The sequence below is a fragment of the Oncorhynchus mykiss genome, chromosome 2 (assembly GCF_013265735.2).
Source record: "Oncorhynchus mykiss isolate Arlee chromosome 2, USDA_OmykA_1.1, whole genome shotgun sequence".
Lineage (NCBI taxonomy): Eukaryota > Metazoa > Chordata > Actinopteri > Salmoniformes > Salmonidae > Oncorhynchus > Oncorhynchus mykiss.
The window spans coordinates 38,823,585-38,849,577 of NC_048566.1; the positions used below are offsets into that span (position 1 = coordinate 38,823,585).

The 25,993-nt window shown below is 42.3% G+C and overlaps 1 protein-coding gene across 1 annotated transcript; it reads left to right on the top strand.

Moving 5' to 3' along the window:
• LOC110489178 (metal regulatory transcription factor 1) lies at positions 1-24,111 on the top strand. Its single transcript, XM_021561795.2, has 11 exons — positions 1-132; positions 2,698-3,237; positions 9,207-9,445; positions 14,006-14,137; positions 14,537-14,610; positions 15,988-16,124; positions 17,588-17,665; positions 17,874-17,976; positions 18,066-18,706; positions 18,812-18,878; positions 22,945-24,111. Exons 2-11 carry the CDS (start codon positions 2,764-2,766, stop codon positions 23,472-23,474), a joined length of 2,475 nt encoding a protein of 824 aa, XP_021417470.2. The 5' UTR covers positions 1-132; positions 2,698-2,763; the 3' UTR covers positions 23,475-24,111.
• The last annotated feature ends 1,882 nt before the right edge of the window (positions 24,112-25,993 follow it).

Consider the following 25,993-nt stretch of genomic DNA (forward strand, 5'->3'; position numbering starts at 1 on the left):
TCCCAGAATACAACACGAGGGGTAGGGTGAAATATGACGTTTCTATTTAATCATGGTATCACTAGGGAGGGGATGGGAAGAAAGTGCTAAGCTACCCGAAACATAAACCAAGTCGGCATTTGCGCTGCACGGGTAAATGGTTTCTGTCTTGTATATATGTTTCTAGTGGAGCCCTGTAACTTTTACTTCAATGTAGCTGTTTTGACGGGAGATTTATCGACATACAGCCAGTCAAGCTAACGTTAGCTGGCTGGCTAGCTAGCACTACGTTAGTTCACAGATTTGTAGCTAGCGTTAACTACTAACGTTGCCTAACTAGTTAGCTAGTAACGTTCGATATCTTAAGCGTAAGATACCCTGCTTGTTGTTTTACGCTGTATGCTTGGTAGATGCTTATCGTGAACGCGTTCATTAGTATTATAGCTAACCTTAGTCTGAAACGTTGATTAACGTTAGCTAGCTTGACATTTTCAACCCACACATCTTTAAAGCTAACGTTTGCGAAATACCGTTGCATTGTCAAAAAAACTAGCTGTCATGTTTTCCTTTTAGTTAACATGCTACGTAAGTGTTCAACTAGCGAGACATTTACGTTTGCATATTAACGTTGGCTAACCAGCTAGTTAATTGAACTGTCATGTCGATCGAAGTCAACTAGTTAACTATTGACAGCTGGTTGTTTTGTATTTAACTAACGTTACCTAGTTATTACGAACGTTATCAGGATGGAAGTTGGTTGTCCTTGCAACTCTAAAGTTAGCTGCCCACCCAACGTTAGCTACCTTGCCAAATAATTTCAACTATTCACAACTGCACGAACTAACGTTAGATATTAGTTATGTGGTCGCGCTGTCTGGAGCCTTTAGTCAAAAGGCGAAATCACAGATGAGTGTGACATGACATCTTTAACTTGTCTCCTGAAAGTGTTTGTAAATAGCTTTGGTGTAATCCTAGCTACGGTTAAAAAAAAATATTTAACCAGGAAGGGCTCATTTAAATTCCTGGCCAATATGGGCAGCACCAAGTCATTACACCATTACAGACAGAAAATGAAAAACGACAGGTAATCTAGTAAAAAACAACACAGAATTCATTAAACAGCACATTTTAAAAGATTAACAGATCAGGGAATCAGCCTCAAAATACTTAATCAATGATTTAAAAACACCAATCGGGATAAGTTCTACCAGTTGAAAAGTATTTTGTACGGCGTTCCAAGCAGATGGCGCAGAGTTCATAAAAGCCATTTTTACCAAATTCAGTTCGGACATTTGGAACAGTTAGTATGGAACAGTCAAGTCCTGTGAATAAAATGGTTGTAAACCCAAAATGGCTTTGTAAATAAAAGTATACCAGTGACTGAGCTTACCATTGACTAGAGAAGGCCAGCCAACCCTGGTATATGAAAGTGCAGTGGTGCGTAAGGGTTTTGCAGTTTAAAATAAATCTCAATGCTTCATGGTCAAGGGTGTCAATTGATCTCAAACATGCTTATTTCCCAAGATAAATCACTGTGCTGTCAAACGATATCAGAACGTTCTAGAACTCCATGGGTGTCAAGATGGTTAGTGCCTAGGAACATAGACCATTCAAATTAAACAAAATCTAATGTTATTTGTCACATGCTTCGTAAACAACAGGTAGACTAATGGTAAAATGCTTACTTACGAACCTTCCTAACAATACAGAGCAGAAATAATAAAAGAATAACACAAAGAATAAATAAACAATGAGTAACGATAACTTGGCTATATACACAGGGTACCAGTCAAGGTAATAGAAGGTAGATATGTACATATAGGTAGGGATAAAGTGACTAAGCAACAGGATAGATCATAAACTGTATCAGCAGAAAGGACTCAAATCTTCCCATGTAACTGTCATACTCATGGAATTTGTTGCATGAATTAGCCTAAATCCATTTATAGCTACATCTAGACCTTACTCCAATGCATCGTAGTGAATAGATTAGTTTTATTTCACTCCAGCGTTAGGGAATAGGTATAACTGACCACCTTAGACAAATGGATATGATGCTATGCATGGCATGTTTGAAGATGACGAGTAGCCTACACTATACCACTTTTGTAACCAAACTTCAGGCTATAGATTTGGTGGCTTTTAACTGGCACTGCCAGAGAACTGTTCAGTTATCTTCTCTAGCTGCATTCTCAATATAGTCAGGTGTTGTCTTCAATAGCAAATGTTCCACTCTTGTCTTTGGATTAAAAATAACTGCTCTGCATTGTCCCACTTACCTATCTTTGCAATACTCCACCAAATATATTTCCAAGTATCTATATTCTGCTCTTGGAAGGTGGAAATATTAGCCTCAAGTGTCAACGCATTTTTGTTTTTCCCTCAAATTTCCTGTTTACAGTATTTGCTTGGGAGTCACGTAGGCCTTCCCCATTTAGCCAAATAGCTACAGAGTTAGCCCAGGTCACTGAATGAAGCTAGGCTCTAGGTACTTTAATTGCAAGGACTCATAATTTGTTATATTCTTTACTTCAATGGGTCAGGATGTAGCAAGCAGAGAGATTGTTTCTGTAAACAGAATTGTTTTGAAATTCAGAGAAGGGTAGGTCAGCACTCGCTTCCCTGCATTTAAAATGAACACATTGACTTTGAAGTGGCACAGCACGACTCATCAAAGCCACCGCCCTCACACTTTCCTGTCTATCCTCCTCTGTGCAGGAACAAGTGAGCACACCGTCCTCTGCGCACACTCACCCACCAGAGGCGGCCAGCCCAGCCGGGACCATGAGCGAGCGTGGCCCTCGCACGGAGGCCTCTGTGTTTTTGGAGGTGGACCGCCTCGAGCGCGATAACAACGATGAAGACAAGATGGCGCACTACGATGACGACAAAGACGACGCCGACCTGATGTCGGCACCCTCGGGCTCACGCGTCTACGACCGCACTACGGTGCTCATCGAGCAGGACCCCATCCGGCTGGACGAGGAGGGAGAGGAGGACCATGGACACTGCGTGGGGGATGACGACGGGGGCACTTTCCTAGTCGACGGGGACCTGGACGAGGAGGAGGAGGAGGAGGAGGGCTCTATGACCTTCATGGGCGACCAGGATGGCATGTCGCAGGGGTACGTGCATCACACCATCTCGCCCGACCAGATCCAGTTCATCATCAACCCGGGGTCCATGGCCATGCCGCGCAACATCGAGGGGGCCACCCTCACTCTGCACTCCGAGTGTCCAGAAACCAAGCAAAGGGAGGTATGTTGGCTTACCACCACTGAAATGCATTATGTGACGCTGTGTGGAGGTCATACAGCGTATTTGAGGGGATCAGTTTGGGCAAGGCAAGGTGCAGAATCACTAATCTTGATCACATAATGAGTAGTCATTTGGAATGCAAGGTAGTTTGTAAATCAGGGATTTTGCGCTCCCTGATTTAAATGTACTTGATCTCAACACACAATTAGCCTAGTGTGTTGTGTTAAGTAAAAATAGAGACCCCAGGTTGAAAGGGAGCAATGTGAGGCATGAGCAGGGAGAGTAAATTCACTGGATGAATGAAATGCTTTGATTTGCCTAGCGAGCTATGTTCTCCTCAAGACCTTTCTGCTTCCACATGGTTTCAGTGTTGTAAAAATACTTCAAAGTACTACTTAAGTGTTTTTTGGGGGGGTATCTGTACATTACTTTACTATTTATATTTTTGATGAATTTTACTTTTACATCATTACATTTCTGAAGAAGATAATGTACTTTTACTCCATACATTTTCCCTGACACCCAAAAGTACTCGTTACATTTTGAATCCTTAGCAGGACAGGAAAACGGTCTAATTCACGCACTTAAAGAGAAAATCCCTGGTTATCCCTACTCTATCTGATCTGGCGGACTCACTGAACACATGCTTTGTTTGTCAATTATATCTGAGTGTTGGAGTGTGCCTCTGGCTATCCGTAAATTTAAAAAACAAGAGAATCATGCCATCTGGTTTGCTTAACATAAGGAATGTGATTTGTTTTTTGTGTGATACTTAGTGAGGGAAAAAAGTATTTGATCCCCTGCTGATTTTGTATGTTTGCCCACTGACAAAGAAATGATCAGTCTATACTTTTAATGGTAGGTTTATTTGAACAGTGAGAGTCAGAATAACAAAATTCCAGAAAAATTATTTTCAAAAGTGTTATAAATTGATTTGCATTTTAATGAGGGAAATAAGTATTTGACCCCTCTGCAAAACATGACTTAGTACTTGGTGGCAAAACCCTTGTTGGCAGTCGGAGGTCAGACGTTTCTTGTAGTTGGCCACCAGGTTTGCACACATCTCAGGAGGGATTTTGTCCCACTCCTCTTTGCAGATCTTCTCCAAGTCATTAAGGTTTCGAGGCTGACGTTTGGCAACTCGAACCTTCAGCTCCCTCCACAGATTTTCTATGGGATTAAGGTCTGGAGACTGGCTAGGCCACTCCAGGACCTTAATGTGCTTCTTCTTGAGCCACTCCTTTGTTGCCTTGGCCATGTGTTTTGGGTCATTGTCATGCTGGAATACCCATCCATGACCCATTTTCAATGCCCTGGCTGAGGGAAGGAGGTTCTCACCCAAGATTTGACGGTACATGGCCCCGTCCATCGTCCCTTTTTGATGCGGTGAAGTTGTCCTGTCCCCTTAGCAGAAAAACACCCCCAAACCATAATGTTTCGACCTCCATGTTTGATGGTGGGGGTGGTGTTCTTTGGGTCATAGGCAGCATTCCTCCTCCTCCAAACATGGCGAGTTGAGTTGATGCCAAAGAGCTCCATTTTGGTCTCATCTGACCACAACACTTTTACCCAGTTGTCCTCTGAATCATTCAGATGTTCATTGGCAAACTACAGACGGGCATGTATATGTGCTTTCTTGAGCAGGGGGACCTTGCGGGCGCTGCAGGATTTCAGTCCTTCACAGCGTAAATGTGTTACCAATTGTTTTCTTGGTGACTATGGTCCCAGCTGCCTTGATCATTGACAAGATCCTCCCGTGTAGTTCTGGGCTGATTCCCCACCGCTCTCATGATCATTGCAACTCCACGAGGTGAGATCTTGCATGGAGCCCCAGGCGAGGGAGATTGACAGTTCTTTTGTGTTTCTTCCATTTGCGAATAATCGCACCAACTGTTGTCACCTTCTCACCAAGCTGCTTGGCGATGGTCTTGTAGCCCATTCCAGCCTTGTGTAGGTCTACAATCTTGTCCCCGACATCCTTGGAGAGCTTTTTGGTCTTGGCCATGATGGAGAGTTTGGAATCTGATTGATTGCTTCTGTGGGCAGGTGTCTTTTATACAGGTAACAAACTGAGATTAGGAGCACTCCCTTTAAGAGCGTGCTCCTAATCTCAGCTTGTTACCTGTATAAAAGACACCTTGGAGCCAGAAATCTTTCTGATTGAGAGGGGGTCAAATACTTATTTCCCTCATTAAAATGCAAATCAATTTATACAATTTTTGACATGCGTTTTTCTGGATTTTTTTGTTGTTATTGTGTCTCTCACTGTTCAAATAAACCTACCATTAAAATTATAAACTGATAATTTCTTTGTCAGTGGGAAAACGTACAAAATTATCAGGTGATCAAATACTTTTTTCCCTCACTGTAGGTAAATATAGCAATTACATTTACTTTTGATACTTAAGTATATTTAAAACCAAACACTTTTTTACTTTTACTCAAGTAGGGTTTTACTGGGGGACTTTTACTTGAGTATGACAATTAGTACTTTTTCCACCACTGCATTTTTTTATATGATAATTGTTTAACCCCTCCTCCCTTGTGTACAGAACAGCACACATAGTAAATTACTCATCTGAATTTTGTGCAGTGTCATTATTTGTGTTGTACTTTATGATGGCAGGTCTCGTGGTTGCAGACTTTACATATAGCTCTTAATCATTGTGTAAGGCACACTGGTCTGCAAAAGAGCACTGTACAATGGAGTTTGTTGGAGGGTTGCACCTCCAGGCTATTTCTTCGTAGAATGCAAAGCAGCACCGTAACAACAGGCTCCCTAAGGGTCACACCAGTGGTCAGTTCAACACTACTCCTGACCAATCATGATGAGTCCCGGCCAAATATTGCACCCTCAATGCAACAAGTTTCTGTTTGTTACCAGGGTCCCCCTCTGTCACCATGTTGGCGACTTGGCCAGTGCCACTAGGGTACTTGTGCTGTCTTTGTGTTGAAGTGCTCTGCTGGAGCCCATCCAGTCCACTCTGTCCCCTCCTAGCCTAGCTACTTGCATGATGTGATTGAGGGAGAGAAAATGCATTTTGCTTACTTACAATTGGATTTATGAAATCTCATCTACAGACTCTGATCCAAAGATACAATCACTCCAAATTCATTTGGCATCTGTTCATGTTGCTTCTCCAAAATGTGTGTCCTCCTTATTTCCTTTTGACGTTTTGTCATAATTGCAGATGTGGATTCATAACATTGCAGATGTTAATTTCAATGTTTCTCTAGCCTAGGTGTCCTAAATTTCTCAATGCAACACAAAGCCGTCCTTAGCATAGCAGTTCAGTCGGCTTTGCAGCATTCTTACATACCTTTTCAGTAGGCCTTGCAGCATTCTTACATACCTTTTCAGTAGGCCTTGCAGCATTCTTACATACCTTTTCAGTAGGCCTTGCAGCATTCTTACATACCTTTTCAGTAGGCCTTGCAGCATTCTTACATACCTTTTCAGTACACTTAGCAGCATCTAGTTGCATTCGACACTCTCTGTGTAGCCTACTACTGGAGTGCTCTTTCCCCACTGTGCATGTGGGAGGCGATGGCATGCCATTCTAGTGAACCTGTTTGATTTGAAGTGATGCTGCAGAAGTGGGAGAGTCAGTCGTGAAGTTGTGGGGGTTGAATAACAATACAGTACAGCTGATTGTACTTTTCTCACACGCACATGCCCACACATTTATACTGACTCTACACATTCATCAAATATGCTGCTACTACTTTGTTTGTCATATGTCCTGATGCCTAGTCACCTTACCCCTATACATATCTACCTCTATCACTCCATTACACTAACTGCACATTGTGAATATGGTATTGGAACTGATCCTGTTTATAGCTTCTTGCATTCTCATGTTCTATTTCTCGTGTGTTTTTGTGCTACCTTTTATTTGTACTACATTGATATTGATTTCTGCATTGTTGGGTTTAGAGCTTGCAAGAAAGGCATGTCACTGTTACTTGTGCACATGACATTGAAACTTGAATGAATAGCACAACCAGTCAGTCATTAGGCCTAGTATCACCAAGGGACAGGTTATGCTGGGTCGTATTCATTAGTGCACAATGTAGCAAAACGTTCAGGTAGTCCCTCTGTATTTCGGTCAGTTTTCTTCCGTTTGGTCCCTGATGAATAAGACCTCTGGCTGGGGGGGGGTTATCCTATCTCCTCCTTTAACATAGGCCAACAGTTGTCTAAGCCATCTCCCGCTGCGTCTCTCTGTTAGGTTCCAATAATTTGTAGTGTCATGCGGAGACTGCTAGTGGACCAGTTGTCATGGCTGGAATCCATGCTTTTGGAGAAATAATAGAGGACCGCTAGCTCAACAAACAAAAAAAACACAAAAAAAAAAATTGGATTGGACAGGCTGCTTCACTATTGTGTCTAGTAGGGCCTCTCTGTGTGCAATGTGGCTATCCAGGAGTTACATAAGGGGATGTGAGCTGTTGTTCACTATTTATTAAGGGAAAAGTGTCATTTTAACGCGGTCAGGGCTGGTTGACTTTCTCTTGAAATTTGCGTAACAAAGCGCTGTTTTTTACCCCCAGTCTACAAGAGGATCAAGGCATTAAGTTATGGGGAATAACGCAAGCTCTGTAAATAGGGGGGTGGGAGATAAAGCTTGGATGGGAAGGCTTTGTGGGTTAGTGTGTTCTATGGGAATACGGAGGAGGGGAAAAGAGCCGGCTTTATTCTCTCCCCGGGCCTTTTGTGTGAGAACAGAACAGAGCCATAAGACTGACTGACTGCCACGGCCGCTGATTGCGGAGACTGCTGAGTTGAAACACGGTGCACAGCAGAATCAGTCAGATGGAAATGGATGGGGGGGTCGAGTCACTGATGTCATGTGCACTTACAGCTGTGTTGCTTTTACGCCAAACATAACGTTTTGCATTGTTGCCAAAAAGTTCAATTTTGGTTTCATCTGACCAGAGCACCTTCTTCCACAGGTGGCTTGTGGCAAACTTAAAATGACACTTTTTATGGATATCTTTAAGAAATGGCTTTCTTCTTGCCACTCTTCCATAAAGGCCAGATTTGTGCAATATACAACTGATTGTTGTCCTATGGACAGAGTCTCCCACCTCAGCTGTAGATCTCTGCAGTTCATCCAGAGTGATCATGGGCCTCTTGGCTGCATCTCTGATCAGTCTTCTCCTTGTATGAGCTGAAAGTTTAGAGGGACGGCCAGGTCTTGGTAGATTTGCAGTGGTCTGATACTCCTTCCATTTCAATATTATCGCTTGCACAGTGCTTCTTGGGATGTTTAAAGCTTGGGAAATCTTTTTGTATCCAAATCCGGCTTTAAACTTCTTCACAACAGTATCTCGACCTGCCTGGTGTGTTCCTTGTTCTTCATGATGCTCTCTGCGCTTTTAACGGACCTCTGAGACTATCACAGTGCAGGTGCATTTATACAGAGTCTTGAATACACACAGGTTATCATCATTAGTCATTTAGGTCAACATTGGATCATTCAGAGATCCTCACTGAACTTCTGGAGAGAGTTTGCTGCACTGAAAGTAAAGGGACTGAATAATTTTGCACGCCCAATTTTTCAGTTTTTGATTTGTTAAAAAAGTTTGAAATATCCAATAAATGTCGTTCCACTTCATGATTGTGTCCCACTTGTTGTTGATTCTTCACAAAAAAAATACAGTTTTATATCTTTATGTTTGAAGCCTGAAATGTGGCAAAAGGTCGCAAAGTTCAAGGGGGCCGAATACTTTCGCAAGGCACTGTACACGCTCCGTATCATCGTTACCTGTGCAAACATACCTCATTTGTTTCTCACTCTGGCTCTCATCCTATCGCCTCGCCTCCTTCTCAACCATATTGGAGAAGGTCCAAGGTCCCTCCCCTCTGACCTTATCCAAAGTCTTTCGATAGGCGAGGAGAGATGTCGCAAAGAATCATGGAAAGATGAATTAAGAAAGTAATTATCTTCTTGTCTGTCACTCAGGTGAAGAGGTACCAGTGCATGTTTGAGGGATGCACACGGACCTACAGCACGGCAGGCAACCTGCGCACGCACCAGAAGACCCACCGGGGCGAGTACACATTTGTGTGCAACCAGTTGGGCTGCGGCAAGGCCTTCCTCACTTCCTACAGCCTGAAGATCCACGTGCGCGTTCACACCAAGGAGAAGCCCTTTGAGTGCGACGTGCAGGGCTGCGAGAAGGCCTTCAACACCCTGTACAGGTGAGGTTTGACTAACACAAAACTTACTAGCTGCATGTCGAAATATTCCCAGACATGCTGACTAATCCGATGACTGTATATCTACAGGTAACTGCCAAAATAAAGGAAACACCAAACATAAAGTGTCTTAATAGGGTGTTGGGCCATCACGAGCCAGAACAGCTTCAATGTACCTTGGCATAGTTTCTACAAGTGTTTGGAACTCTCTTGAAGGGATGCAACACCATTCTTCCACAAGATATTCCACCATTTGGTGTTTTGTTGATGGTGGTGGAAAATGCTGACTTAGGCGCCACTCCAGAATCTCCCATAAGTGTGACTGAGACACACACACACACACACACACCCTTTAAGCTCTTTTGAGACCCCTCTTTCAAAGTTACTGAGATCTCTTATTGTAATCATGGTAGCCAAAATAATGGGCAACTGGTCATTTTCATCTATGATGGGGATGTTAATTGCTTAATTAACTCATGGACCACACCTGTGTGGAAGCACTTGCTTTCAATATACATTGTATCCCTCATTTACTCAAGTGTTTCCTTTTATTTTGGCAGTTACCTGTATATGTAGGCCTATACTGAAGATGGATCGATAATAGATGAAAGATGACAGGTAATAAATTACATATAAAATCAATAGAATATAAAAAATGTCAAGTGACATCCAGCCTACACGTCGGGCCTAAAATATACTTTTGGGTCCACCATCCACAGCCACTCAGATTTTACCATTTAAAAAAAGAAAAACACAAAACAGCAGATGACCATGCTTGTTTCTTAAATAAGAAATGTTTTAGAAGTAATGTGGTATATTGCTCAATTTCATTCCTTTATCCAAAATATCCGAGACAAAATGTTCGGCTGCCTCTTTAAGGCCGGGTGGTTACCGTGGTAATGGGGCTACTTGAGTAGTGTCAAGTGTGTCTGTCATCAGTATCAGTTGAGGCAGCAGACTCGACTAACGTTGAAAAACAACTCAGCTTGTGAACAAAACAATGTAAATGGCCAATAAACACGAGGACAAAGTCTAACTTTGTAGACTTTAGACTAAATTAGACACATTTTTACCCCCCAGTCCCAGTAAGTAAAATGGCGTATTTTCCAGATGTTAAAGTTACATTCAAATTAGGTTCTGAATGAAAGGTGAAAGGGTATTTTCCGTATGTTTAAAATACATGTATTTTCTGTATGTTGAAGTCAGGCAAATGTTTGGTTCTGATTGAAAGTTGAAAATAAGTAATTTATTAACATCAATGTTTGGGCCAAATCAAGGATGGATTAGACCGTACAAAATCTGAACCAAGCATAGACAGTGGTTTTATTTTTGAGCTCTGCCTCCAAAAAGTGGGCACTGCTTATCAAAGGGAGGCATCGCGCTCCCCTAAAAAGCCAATATGCCACTGGTTGAGAGAAATTGTCATTATTTTTGGGAGAATTAAGTTAGGTTTTTATGTGTTGTTGTTAGAGGTGCATCTTGGCTAGTTTGGCTCAGAAAATGCCGCTCTCGTCAATCTGCCGTCACAAACGGGCGCCTAATCCTGCCTAATGAGCGGGCTGACCGTGTGTGCGCAGCGCCTCCAAAAATGAATCTATCAGCACTTCACTCAGTGCGCACAGCTCCCCTGCAAGGCAGTGTTGCTACGCGAGGTGAGATATAGGATTGGTAATTCTTTGTGCGATTCGTAGTTATAAAACAAAACGGCACAAATAATTTGAAAACGCTACTGCAGCATCTTTCTAACCAGCACGTGATCATGCTTGACCTTTTGACTTTTTATTCGCGAATGTAATACTCACTGTAGAGCCGTGCAAATTGACCACCCACCAATGTTGTTGGTGAAATAGACATTCTTACCCGCCAATACCTAAATCTACCTGCATGTGACGGGTGTTAATTTTATTCCCTGCCTTCATCCATTCAGAGGTATTCTTCCATAGTAGATTAGCAAACAATGTGTAGGCCTAGGGCTGTGACAGTCATGGACTTTTGATTGACTGTTACACGGAACCCAAACCTATCGTGGATACATTTATTTTGTCCACCTACACCAAACGCAATCACGACACGCAGGTTAAAATATCAAAACAAACTCTGAACCAGTGACATTAATTTGGGGACTGTTCGAAAAGCATTTAACATTTATGCAATTTAGCTAGTTAGCTAATTTTTCATATTTAGCTAGCTTGCTGTTGCTAGCTAATTTGTCCTGGGATAAAAACATTAGGTTATTTTACCTGAAATGCACAAGGCCCTCTACTCCGACAATTAATCCACACACAAAACAGTCAATCGAATAGTTTCTAGTCATCTCTCCTCCTTCCAGGCTTTTTCATCTTTGAACTTATATGGTGATTGGCATCTAAACTTTCATAGTATTACTACACCGACAACACAGTTCGTCTTTCAATCACCCACGTGGGTATAACCAATGAGGAGGTGGCATGTGGGTACCTGCTTCTATAAACCAATGAGGAGATGGGAGAGGCAGGACTTGCAGCGCGATCTGCATCATCAAATTGTAAGGACTTATATTTTAGCCCTTGGCGACGCAGACGCTCGTGAGCAGTGTGGGTGCAATAATTGAATAACAGTTCCCTACATTTATTTTGCAAAGCTCGCACACGGTGTGGTCAGCCTGTTATTGGTCAGCTAATTTACTGAGGTCACGTTTATAACAGTTCTAAAAGCAAAACTTTTCCCATCTTCAGGCAGCTGTTCGTTCCACAACCCCCCCCCCCCCAGATATGACAGTTAATTTATTTTTTATTTTTGACTGTCTTCATCCATAACCGTCAGTTATGCAGTTATATGGTAATTGTGCCAGCCTTAGGCCTAGTTTTTTTCATTCAGTCTGACATTGCATAAAAAAAGGATGTATCAAAAAAGAGGATGTGCTTGCTTTTCTTATCTACAGCACAGTCTGTCTGTAGGCCCAATCGTTTTGTCAGTTCATTGTGATCTAATAATGTTAGTATTTTGTTATTTTTTCTCCCAAGTACTGAAGTGCTTTTATTCATTATTGGGTGTTCTAGCCTAATTGGTAAGGACTTTGTCTCCCAATTTTAGTTTTCTAATTTGTTTTCTAATTTGTTCTTGGTTTTGTAGTATCTGCTGCATTTAGCTTCTTTGGTTTAGCACTCAATGAAGGCATGACAGGAGACCCTCAGCCACGCCAGTAGTAGGCTAGTCAGCCAGTGGCTCCAGTGTTGTGACATTGAACCGAAGACCACAGAGACTGGCGGTGGTGGAAGCATGCCACCATCGACTCCCCTGTCAAGGTCCATTTAACACCACGGACAAGCCAATGTGTTGTTTCCCCCTAATCACATTACTTTGCTCTCAGAACCATGCTGCCCTGTCCCCTCCTATTTTATTTATTTATTTTACCTTTATTTAACCAGGTAGGCAAGTTGAGAACAAGTTCTCATTTACAATTGCGACCTGGCCAAGATAAAGCAAAGCAGTTCGACAGATACAACAACACAGAGTTACACATGGAGTAAAACAAACATACAGTCAATAATAAAGTATAAACAAGTCTATATACAATGTGAGCAAATGAGGTGAGAAGGGAGGTAAAGGCAAAAAAAGGCCTTGGTGGCAAGGTAAATACAATATAGCAAGTAAAACACTGGAATGGTAGTTTTGCAATGGAAGAATGTGCAAAGTAGAAATAAAAATAATGGGGTGCAAAGGAGCAAAATAAATAAATTAATTAAATACAGTTGGGAAAGAGGTAGTTGATAGGGCTAAATGATATAAGGGAAAAGGGGAAATGTTGGCACTACATGTCTACTAGGCCAAGGGTCCTGTTCATTAGGCACCAAACAGAAGAAAACGGACTGAAACAGGGAAGGATTACCTAGACTTGTCCAGTAAGAATAGCGAAAGTTGGTTTTCCATTACTTGCCCTAATCAACATGACCCTGGATTGTGTCCTTAAACTTTAAAGCAAGATTAGGTTCTTTCCCAATTTGGTGTCTTTCTCTTGGAGTGCCACCTAATGTTCTAGGCCCAAGTGTTTGCACATTAACAAGTGTTTGCACATTAACAAGTGTTTGCACATTAACAAGTGTTTGCACATCTGCTGTGTACTAATGTTTATTTAATTCAAGATGGTGAGAACATTTTCAGACGCTAAATATTTTTGCTCTTGTTAAAAGAGCTACATTTCCACTTGGAATTAGGCCTACCATTTTAAATGTCAATGATGTATTTATATATATTTGTAGTAAAGGAATAAAATTCCCCGAAAGGAGTGCATCATTTTTCAAACAATGCTTAACCCTTCAAATCAAAACTTATACTGTAACTATCCAGTCTGGCCCACTGCTTCCTACTTCACGACTGGCTCTCGTTTGCAAACAAAGAATAGTACACAACTTCACACCCATACAACTTTTTGGGGGATTATTACATGGTTAGAAAGCAGTAATAAACCATCTCTAAGCCATATTCTTCAAAAACAAGGAAATTGAATTTATCCCCCAAACGTTACACATAGCTCCTTTAAATCTTCCCCGTGGTTGATTACTTGTAATTATCTCCTCTCGGCAGACTGAAAGCACACCAGAGACTGCACACGGGGAAGACGTTCAACTGTGAATCGGAGGGATGCACAAAGTACTTTACCACACTCAGTGACCTGAGGAAGCACATTCGCACTCACACTGGGGAGAAACCATTCCGGTGAGTTCTCCGACTCCACGCACCACTATGGTTTATGTTTCACAAGGGGAGGAAGACCGCTGCCTTGGATATAGGACATTATCTGCTAATGTTTGGATGCCCTTTTCTTGGTTTGAGGTTTTCTATGCATATAAACAAATGTAGCCTAAATGAGTGGGAAAAATGCACATTGAGGGGATTATATATTTAATCTGTACTTATTAGTTAGATATATGGTTTTGTATTGGAAGAACAGTGAGGGGCATGACACTGCTTTGTGGTGCACCAATTTTTCCTAATTTCTATGCACCAGTTTTTCTAATCTTCATTTTTTATTCTTCATCAGCTTAATCTCCACATGTTTTTCTCTATTGCTGTTTGGCTTACATTGACAGATAATTTGTGTGATCTTCCCACTAGGTGTGACCATGATGGTTGTGGCAAGGCGTTTGCTGCCAGCCATCACCTAAAGACGCATGTACGGACACACACAGGTATGCTTTACTTAGGCTACTTCTGTTTGGAAAATAAATTCTCAGTCAAATTTCAGAATGACAGTAAAACAATCATTCATCCATATTCCACACCTCAGAGACACCGAGTAGCGCTTAATATCTCAATTTTATTGTTATAATGGTGCCACAGAGAGGGTTGCCTCGCTTCTGTGTCATGGTCTACAGACAATCACGGACTACAAACGGAAAACCAGACACGTCGTGGACACCGATGTCTTGCTAAATGACAAGCTAAATGGCTTCTTCGCCCGTTTTGAGGATGACACAGTGCCACCGCCGCGGCCCGCTACCAAGGACTGTGGGCTTTCTTTCTCGTGGCCAACCTGAGTAAGACATTTAAGCGTGTTGACCGGCCCAGACGGCATCCCTAGCTGCTGGCCCAGACGGCATCCCTAGCCGCGTCCTCAGAGCATGCGCAGACCAGCTGGCTGGTGTGTTTACGGACATATTCAATCTCTCCCTATCCCTGTCTGCTGTCCCCACATGCTTCAAGATGGCCACAATTTTTCCTGTACCCAAGAAAGCAAAGGTAACTGAACTAAATGACTATCGCCCCGTAGCACTCACTTCTGTCAACATAAAGTACTTTGAGAGACTAGTCAAGGGTCATATCACCTCTACCTTACCAGTCACCCTAGAGACCCACTTCAATTTACTTATCACCCCAATAGATCCACAGACGATGCAATTGCCATCACACTGCCCTATCCAATCTGGAGAAGAGGAATACCTATGTAAGAATGCTGTTCATTGACTATAGCTCAGCATTCAACACCATAGTACCCTCCAAGCTCATCATTAAGCTCGAGGCGCTGGGTCTGAGCCCCACCCTGTGCAACTGGGTCCTGGACTTCCTGATGGGCCGCCCCCAGGTGGTGAAGGTAGGAAATAACACCTCCACTTTGCCTATCCTCAACACTGGGGCCCCACAAGTGTGTGTGCTCAGCCCCCTCCTGTAGTCCCTGTTCAACCATGACTGTGTGACCAAGTATGCCTCCAATTCAATCATCAAGTTTACAGACGACAACAGTAGTAGGCTTGATTAACAACAATGACGAGACAGCCTACATGGAGGAGGTGGGCTCTGGGAGTGTGGTGCCAGGAAAATAACCTCTCACTCAATGTCAACAAAACAAAGGAGATGATCGTGGACTTCAGGAAACAGCAGAGGAAGCAGCACCTTTTTATTTGAACTTTTTCCGATATTTTATATTAGGAAGTGATCGTGTTTGATTTGACACAACTTTTCAATTGGAAATTTAATTTCCCTTGGCATACAGTGAAGGTGACCCTCTCCCTTCCTCTCGTTCTCCCTTGTCTCGCCCCCCCTTCCCCCTTCATCCATCCTTCCCTCAGGGGAGAAGCCTTTCAACTGTCCCAGCGACGGCTGTGAGAAAGCATTCAGCAGCCAGTACAGTTTGAAGAGTCACGTCAGGGGCCATGGGGCTAAGGGCCAGCCCTTCAGTGTCACCCTCACCCACCCCTTGTCTGAGGTGAGCCATACATAAATCAAAGTAACTATTTCAGACAGTGTCTCATTTTGCTAAGAGCGTGGCGCTAGCAACGTCATAGCCGTGGGTTAGACTCCCTTGTGGCCACCAATTTAAAAAAGTATGCACTCACTGTTGGATAAAAGTTGCTGAATAGAGTGTATTGTTAATATTATTAACATGGATTAATTAGCCTGTGAAGTCATTTTAACCTCTAGCGTCGAGCAATCCCGTATCCGGGAGCGTAATCATAGCCTCAAGCTCATTACCATAACGCAACGTTAACTATTCATGAAAATCGCAAATGAAATGAAACAAATATATTCACTCACAAGCTTAGCCTTTTGTTAACAACACTGTCATCTCAGATTTTCAAAATATGCTTTTCAACCATAGCTACACAAGCATTTGTGTAAGAGTATTGATAGCTAGCATAGCATTAAGCCTAGCATTCAGCAGGCAACATTTTCACAAAAACAAGAAAAGCATTCAAATAAAATCATTTACCTTTGAAGAACTTTGGATTTTTCAATGAGGAGACTCTCAGTTAGATAGCAAATGTTCATTTTTTCCAAAAAGATTATTTGTGTAGGAGAAATCGCTCCGTTTTGTTCATCACGTTTGGCTAAGAAAAAAAATGAAAATTCAGTCATTACAACGCCAAACTTTTTTCCAAATTAACTCCATAATATCGACAGAAACATGGCAAATGTTATTTAGAATCAATCCTCAAGGTGTTTTTCACATATCTATTCGATGATAAATCATTCGTGGCAGTTGGGTTTCTCCTCAGTAGCAAACGGAAAAGTACTGCAGCTGGAGATTACGCAATAATTGCGACGGAGGACACCAAGCGACCACCTGGTAAATGTAGTGTCTTATGGTCAATCTTCCAATGATATGCCTACAAATACGTCACAATGCTGCAGACACCTTGGGGAAACGACAGAAAGTGTAAGCTCATTCGTGGCCCATTCACAGCCATATAAGGAGACATTGGAACACAGCGCCTTCAAAATCTGGGGCACTTCCTGTTTGAAATTTCAGCTTGGTTTCGCCTGTAGCATCAGTTCTGTGGCACTCACAGACAATATCTTTCTAGTTTTGGAAACGTCAGTGTTTTCTTTCCAAAGCTGTCAATTATATGCATAGTCGAGCATCTTTTTGTGACAAAATATCTTGTTTAAAACGGGAACGTTTTTCATCCAAAAATTAAAATAGCGCCCCCTATATCCAAGATGGTCAGGGTTTTTTTTTTCCTTCAACATTGTGCCTGCTATCAGTATAGTCTGTTTTGATTGTTTTTTTATGATCTAATGTATTACATTCTATCCTTATGCATCTTTATGACTTCAGACCTCTTTTGCTCTAGAAAGGAAGGCTTTTTGGCTTCTCCCATGTCTCGTTCTGTTAATGTTTTTAGGCAGTGGAAAATGTAATTTGGGCCTATTCATCTCTAATTACAGGATGCAAATCATTCACTGTGCCTCAGTGACTTGAGCCTCATCTCGACTGACTCGGAGCTCAGAGAAAACATCCACAATGTGAGTGTGTGCGCTTTATTTCATCAGCCCTTATTTGACTATATAGGTCCTTCTGCTTTTGTCCATGTATGAACAATTTATATTGTGGTGGGTTACTATGACAGCAAAAACAACCATATTTATTTTGTTTCTGTGTAAGGGATCAATAAAGATGTATTGTAAGACAGACATGTACTATCGTGTTAATGCTTGGTTACATCTGTGTTAGTCTCAGAACTTGGACTTGAGCAGTGTTACCCCCGTGAGGATCTTCGAGCTCATGTTCCAGAGTCCGGAGAACAGTGTTAGTCAAGACGATGCACATCCTCACGGCAAGTACCCATCACAATCTATAAACTGTAACTTGGGTTGATTTCAGTGCATTTTCATGCTAACTTTTGCTCTTTGTATTTTTTTTCAGAGAGCCTTGTTGAAGCCTTTGGCCAGGAGACTGGCCAGTCCACCATGGGCGATGGCTCCACCCCCATCTCCTTCTCGTTCTCCCTTGTCCCTTCCTCCTCATCCTCCTGTTCCCACTCCCACTCTCACACTCACTCCCACACCACCACCACCACTGTCCTGGAGGCTTCCTCCCAGCTTCCTCTAAGCCAAACCCCCTCTTCCCAGGTTCCAGCACCTCCTGCCCCCATTAGTAATATTACCACAGTCAGCTCCACCCAGCCCCACGCCACCTTCGTACCCTTACCCACTGCCCTGCAGACGCCAGATGTGCCTGCCCCCTATGTGGCACTGCCCGCCCAGACTGCTCCAGTAGTGCCCTCTATTGCGCCAGTAGTGGTGCCAAGCCCAGCCCTCGCGGCTCTGGGCGCTGTAGTCGCCACCACAGAGACTGTGCCGCTGCCGGCCGTGGCTCACACTCACACCGTGCCTTTGGCCAGCAACACCAACCCTGCCCTGGTGCCCCCAGCCTCTGCCCCCACTTTCACCCCAAGCCACAGCCACACCCAGAGCCTGTTGCAGCCCAGCATTGTCATGTCTGACCAGAACCTGCAGTGGATCCTTAACACCGCAGCCAACAACCAGCAGAACCCAGAGCAAGCTGTAAGAGTGGCGGTTTGACATGCCGGTTAACATTGATTTGATAGTTTGGTTGAGTGGTGATGAATTTGTGTGGACATCAATGCTGTCAATGTTGTTTGTTTCCAGCCACACGGAGGTCCAAAAGTAGAGAAGGTCTTCTTTACCACAGCCATACCAGTGGGAGGAAATTCAGGTGAGATTTGTCCCCTACTTTTACCAGTGTGATTATTAACAGCAATAATGCTGCACTGACCCATATGAAAAAATAATATAGTATACTGAAGCAATAAGCCCCGAGGGGTTGTGGTATATGGTCAATATACCACGGCTAAGGGCTGTTCTTAAGCAGGACGCAACGCGGAGTGCTAGGACACAGCACTTAGTCGTGGTATATTGGCCATATATCAGAAACTAACGAGGTGCCTTATTGCTATTATAAACTGGTTGTTCAGGTTGTTCAGATTACCATCCACCATTATGCCCAAATATGTGAAGCCCATAGGCGACCATCTAAAAGGAAACTTGTGCTTGATGGTATGTTGGTCAAAGACAGACAACGGTAAGATTTCGCTTTTATCAAAATTGACCTTATATCCAGAGACAGAACTATAACACTGTAGTAGGATCTGCAAGTGAGAGAGGGAGTGTTCTGGGTTTGTTAGAAATAAGATAAGGTCGTCCGCAAAGAGTGATAATTTATGGGTATGGGGGCCCACCTCAAAGCCATGTATGTCAGGGCACGTTCTAATAGCCTCAGCCAACGGTTCATTGGCGAGGGCAAAGAGGTGGGGGCTAATTGGGCAACCTTGTCTGTTCCCCCTATAAATAGGGAAAGAGGAGGAAGTAATCCCATTGGTAGCAATCCTAGCTTTAGGAGATTTGTAGAGTGATTTTATCAAATTTACAAACACGGTACCTAAACCGAACTTTTCCAAGACGCGAAAGAGGTATGGCCATTCAACCCTATCAAAGGCTTTTCAGCGTCGAGGGAGACTGCGACACTTGGTATTTTGTTTTTGTTAGCAAGGTGAATTATATCAAAAGAACCTTCTGAGATTATTGGAGGACAATCTATTAATTATGAAGTCAGTCTGATCTGGGTTGACCAACAGGGGAAGACACTCCAGTCTCTTAGATAGCATATTGGTGACCAGTTTACAATCTGTGTTAAGGAGAGAGATTGGTCTATAGGAGGTGCACTTTAGCTGGTTTTTCCCTTTCTTGTGGATTACAGTAATCACTGCTTGAGAGAAGGACTCTGGAAAGCAGTTGTCTTCTCTGGCTTTTTTAAGTACCTCCATAAGGTAGGGGACCAACAGCTCCCTAAATTCTTTATAGAACTATGGAGGGAAGCCATCCTCCCCAGGAGATTTATTAGAAGGTAAGGATTTAATGTCCTCCAACAATTCAGGTACTGAGAAGTGTTCACTCAGGCGCTCGCTGTCTTCCCCTGACAGGCATGGGAGGTTGAGAGAGGAGATGATCTCTGATAGATCATCGCTTGATTGGGAAATGTAGAGGTCTTCATAGTATTTCTTAAAAGTATTATTAATTTCAGTAGAGTCAAAAGATATCTCATTAGTAAGAGTTTCTATGGAATTAATTGTCCTCTTACTTTCCTCTGCTTTCAGTTGCCATGCCAATACTTTGTGAGCTTTCTCTCCAAGCTCGTAATAACGCTGTTTTGATTTAGTGATGGCCCGCTCAGCTTGATATGTGTTCAGAATATTATATTTGAGTTTTTTTATTTACCAAAAGCCTGTATAGATCTTTAGTCGGGCCTCCTTTGGTAGGTTTTCTCTAGCTCTGAGATTTCAGATTCAAGGGCACTCAGTTCCGCACCGTGTTTTCTCTTCAGCCCTGTAGTATAGGAAATGATCTGTCCCAAAGAATGAAACTTTCAGGAGCGGAGGGTTTGTTTGTCAAAGTAAAAATATTGATCTACTCTTTGATGAATGCACAAAATTCAGGTTGCTTTAGGAGTGTAGAATTTAGTCTCCATCTATATGCTCCATTTACCTTGGTAGGAATGGAGATTGATAATACCAGAGGAGAATGGTCACTAAGCAATCTGGGGAGATACTCGACATCTAACACTCTATGAAACAGTTGTGTTTCTTGTATAAGATGTGTTTCTTGTAAAAACACAATGTCAGCCCTTAAGTTCTTAAGGTATGTATAGACTCTTTTCCTTTTAATCGGGCTGTTAAGACCTTTTACGTTGAATGTGACATATTTTAGTGGATTAAGCATAGGTTGGGTTTCAAATATGTATCTGAATGGAAATCTATCATATGCAGATAATTAGGAAATGTTTCAACTTTGGTTTGAGCACAAAAGTGACCTATGTGTCTCTTTAGGAAGGAAACAATAAACATAGCAAAACGGAAGAAAAAAATAATAAAAACCCCACCCACCCCGATTGTCAGACTAAAACAACAATCCCAACAATCAAACATGAATACACTTGTAGAGATACGTTGCTGCTCGCTTTCCATCTTGCTCTTACTAGCTAAACCTTGGCGTAAACTAAAACCTGCGAGCTCTCTAAGTTGAAAACAAACGTTGTGAATAGATATTTATGGCTGAATATTTACTGCCCACGGTAAGGGCTGCTTGAGTCTCTTTTCGAAAGATTAACATAAATGAGGGGGAAAGCAGTGGGCCTAAGCCCACTTAATGCTTCACCCAGTGGATATGGACTAAACCAAAATATACTCTCATGTAAATGTAATAGAGCTCACCCCGGAAAGATACGGTTAGTTGAAAATGTACAAATCAATTATAGTGACTGGAAGATACCAGCAGTTCAGTCCGGATAAGAGAAAACAAACAAACTGCATTTTATCCCCCAGAGAGACAGTTCTGGCTCAGACGTTGCTCAGTTCTTTGAGAAAAGTGTGCACTTCTCCCGGTGTGTTGAAGAGACTGCTTCGGCCTATGTACTGAACTTTGATCTGCGCAGGGTGGATGAGGTAGCCGGTGATGTTCTTCTCCTTCAGTGCTTTGGCGGCAAGTCTGAACTGCTTGCGATGTCTGGCGAGATCCACACTCATATCTGGGAAAAGGCTGACCCTCTTTCCATCGATGGTGATGTCCCCTTTGGCTCTTGCGAGTTGCAGTATCTTCTCTCTGTCTTGGAAACGGAGGAACCTGATCAGGACGGCTCGTGGGGGCTCAACTGGCCGGGGTTTCGGCACTGATGTTCTGTGGGCGCGTTCGATTTCCAGCGGCTTGGTGAAGTTGATTATGCCTAGGACCTCCGGGATCCATTGAGTGAAGAAACGGACCGGGTCACGGCCCGCGCTGTCCTCTTTCAATCCCACCACATGGACATTACTACGTCTACTCTGATTCTCCATCTGATCTACCTTGTTTTTGAGGTAGGCATTGTCCTTTTGCAGTTGTATCTTCAACTGTGCTAATGCACAACTCTGCCTCAGTCGTTCTCAAAAGGAGATCATTCATGGAGGATTTCAGGTCGTTAATGGAAGAATGGAGTTCAGCCGATTTCTTAGCAATTTTCATAGAAAGACCTCTGTCACCATCCTGAATTTCCCGGAGGAGAGTAGCCTGCATGTCGGCAGGCTCGCAAGAGGCTGCTGAGAGCAACAGTCTGGAACTGTCATCTGAGTTATGAGGGCTAATGCTAATCTTGCTAGCTGTAGCGTTATCTTGGGAATCAACAACGTTTTGGTCGTCCTTCTTGCCTCTCGGTCGGAGGTCCATGGCTCTTTGGAAAGGTAAGTACTTGACAATTTATCAGCCGATGTTAGAATATTGTTTCAACGTTGTTATTTAGGTAAAAATAGAATAACTTTGAAGAGCTCGGTTTGTCAACGTCTGCTCAGCTCCGCGGCATCACGTGCTCATACTACAGCATTCTATAGTAAGTACTGTAGTATTCTGTAGTATTTTTTTTTTATGTGGGGTAGCCTACCAATGTTGAATGAATCAGGATATTTAAAAAGCACAAACTCAGTCAGTCACGTAGAAAACTCATGCATGTTGAATGCATTCACATGGCACAAATTCATTTGATGTTCCCTCGTAGCGTTTTAATGGAATTTGAGTTACAAAGGATCGAATGTAATTTTTGGACAGCTGGCTTGGTCTGTAGTCATACTGTAACTCCGGTTTGTGTTCATTAGGGTACATTGTGTTTCAAAGTGTTGTGCAAAAGAGAGTTCACTCAGTTTTGGGTTTTCTTCCATTTTGTGCCTAATGAAATACAACCCTTGTTTTGTAATGTGTTACAGGCAACTCTGTCCAGCAGATCGGCCTTAGCCTTCCCGTCATCATCATCAAACAAGAGGAGTCCTGCCAGTGCCAGTGTGTCTGCAGGGACTCTTCTAAAGACAAGAGCTCCAACAAGAGCAGCAACGCCTCGGCAGCACCACAACAACAGCCCACAGTGCCCGCCACTCCTCCACCTCCCCCCACTCCCGTGGCACTGCCCTTTCCCACCGTACTCCCCCCGGCACCCTCTTTCCCCTTGTGCTGCCTCCCACCGCTCACCTCGGAAGTGAACGAGTCCCCGCCTCTTCCCCAAACAGGTGCAGTGCTAGGACCGGGTAGCCCCTCGACCTCTGTTCAGACGTTCTCCACAGGGGTGGCCACGGCGACCACCAACCCCCCTCCTATCACAGATGGTTTGGCCACCATGGACGTGTTGGACTTCCTGTCCCTGCAGAGCCCCAAGAGCACGGCCAACATCGAGGCTCTGCTACTGGTGACCAGCAGTGACGACTTCACTATGGCTGGCGCTAGCACCACCATCCACCCCTAGTGGACACTCAGGCTTTGTCCCTATTCTCCACCCTTCTCTTGCATACTCCCAGTCATGGATTTAACAGCATTGAGTTGGTGTAAGCGTTGGGCAGAGGGAGTTTCTACCATTGTTAAATTAAAGGGAGTGTGCAAATGCACACTTTAGGAGAAGGATGTAGAATCAGGACGCAGCTGCACTTTCTGATTTACCCACTACACGTCCGCTTTTCAAGTATTGTAAGTGAAACTTAATGAGGGGGCTTGTTTTGGAAAAGCTGCAAAATGCATGCCAGTCAAGAAAAGTGTTCTTAATTGGCTGGCTCTCCATCAAACAAGACACAGTCTTGAAAGGCCCTAAGAACTATTGTCTGCATCTAATATGGCGCGAAGCTGATTCCTGAGAGAAGCAAAACAAAACATTGTTGTCTATATCCATGTACTGTACATTAGTTCCTAACTGTAACTAATACGATTAGTTGGTAAGTGATTGACCAGAATGCACTGCATGTGAAGTGAATTGGAATTTCATCAACTATATTTCCTACAAGGAATTTGTGGCAGTTTTGCCATTCCCTTAAAAGCAATGTATTGCTAATGCCATAATGTGAAGAGTAATTTCCAGTGTTTTACATAAATTAGCTAGTGTAGTCCAGATTTTTGTTTTGTCTTTCGTCTCGCTTTGTTTGTTAGTTTTTGTCTTTCTTTACAGGTATATTTACCAATTGAAAAAGAAATTGGCTGTGACACAATTTACTTGACTTTTAAATATAATTTAGAAGTCAATACATTAGTAATAAGCCAAACTTAATATTAATATTTTGTAAAAAAAAATAATAATAATAATAATTATTGGAGAAAAAAAATCTATTTCTGACCTTAGACTGTCATCAAGTCTCAGCTTATTGATCATTGTTAATTTATTCCACTTTTCGCCTAAGGTTTATTTTTTAGTCCCCCTTCTGTTGTTACTGAGGGGGGCTCCATAAAACAAAACTCAATCTTAAGTTTCCAGAAAGCTGTTTCAACACTGCACCTTATTGCAATTAATTGTACATCGAGGTTGTCAAAAAAAAGGTCCTCAATGGTATTTTTGGTCTGTAAAACCTCTTCACAGTGAAATCATCAATCAAGGATGAAAAAAATTGCTCAGTGTTTCTCAATGAATTACAACCCACTCAGGGATGCATCGTGACATATCTAATTTATACAATTTGAGATTTTCCTTTATTTAATAAGAGATTGTCCATTTAGACATTTTAGCAGTCAACTGCCCTGTTGCCCATCGATTGTAGTAGCCCCCTTTTTCGGCTGCACTCTCCCCTCTTTGTGCACTGTCTAATATGACCAGTTATCTGCGTTATTACTATGACACTATTTGAATACCACTGTGGTCAGAAGTGGTTTGTTTCTGAAGGGTGTTGATGATGGTGTAAATACGGTACATTTAAATATGAACACTTATTCCTTCAGATTGTTTTAGAATGTATTTGTTTTGTATATAATTTTGAATATGTAGACTTGAACCTTGGAGACCCCCTGCGCTGCCCTTTGCTCACACATCTTATGCAGAAGAGTTTAAAATTAAGCCTTATAATGGTTAGTTTTAGGGCCATTGGCTTCTGTGCAGTCAACATAGTATTTATTTTCAAATGCAAGCATAAGTAACTTTCTTGGAGTATATGACGATATTATTTCACATGGGACATAATGCAATGATTACAAAATTGGAGAGAAGGCATTATGCCCTAATATCATGTGTAGAGCAACCTAGCCTTACTACAGGATCTCACTTGCTGTGGCTTACTGAGCTGGCTCCTTGCCTTGTCAATCTTTGCCTATGGCTTGATTTGGACACGCTGCCTGACTACTTCCTCCTGTTAATCTAGTCTTGTTCAATGCCTTTTTAGCAGCTGCCTACAAGTGGACAAAAGTACATTAAAAAGAAATACATCACTTTTTGTTTGAAGATTTAACAGATATTGTGCCAACAAATCAAATGATCCCCCAATTATTATTTTTCTATTGTAATTTTTTTTTTATGTGAAGATGTTACTGCAGAGATATACTGTAGACGGAAATTGTTTCTCTTGATTTTTTTGTTTGTTTTTTGTAGTACTGTATTGTAGACAACTTAATACTTCATTTTACAGATCACTACATCAATGTTGTAGTCGGAAATTGTAATTTCATCAACATTTTGAATTGGTACTTCACAGGCATTGATTGACAGCAGCTATCATGTTCTATTATTTAGCATGGAAAGAGGGACTGAGATCCAACCTAGGTGTCATCATGTATCATATGATAACAGAGTATGCAGGAAATCTTTGTCTGGCAGACCTGAAAAGGGGAAATGTTTAAACTAACATGGGCTTTTCCCTTTTGAGATTTAACCAATACCAAAACTTGGTGATAACCTGCAATATTAATTAATGTAGTTGACACTTAAAATTGAATATAAAATGTGAATTATCAGATGTTAATTTTTCTTATTGTGACAATTTGAAATGTTTTACAGTTCAGAAAATTGAAATAAAT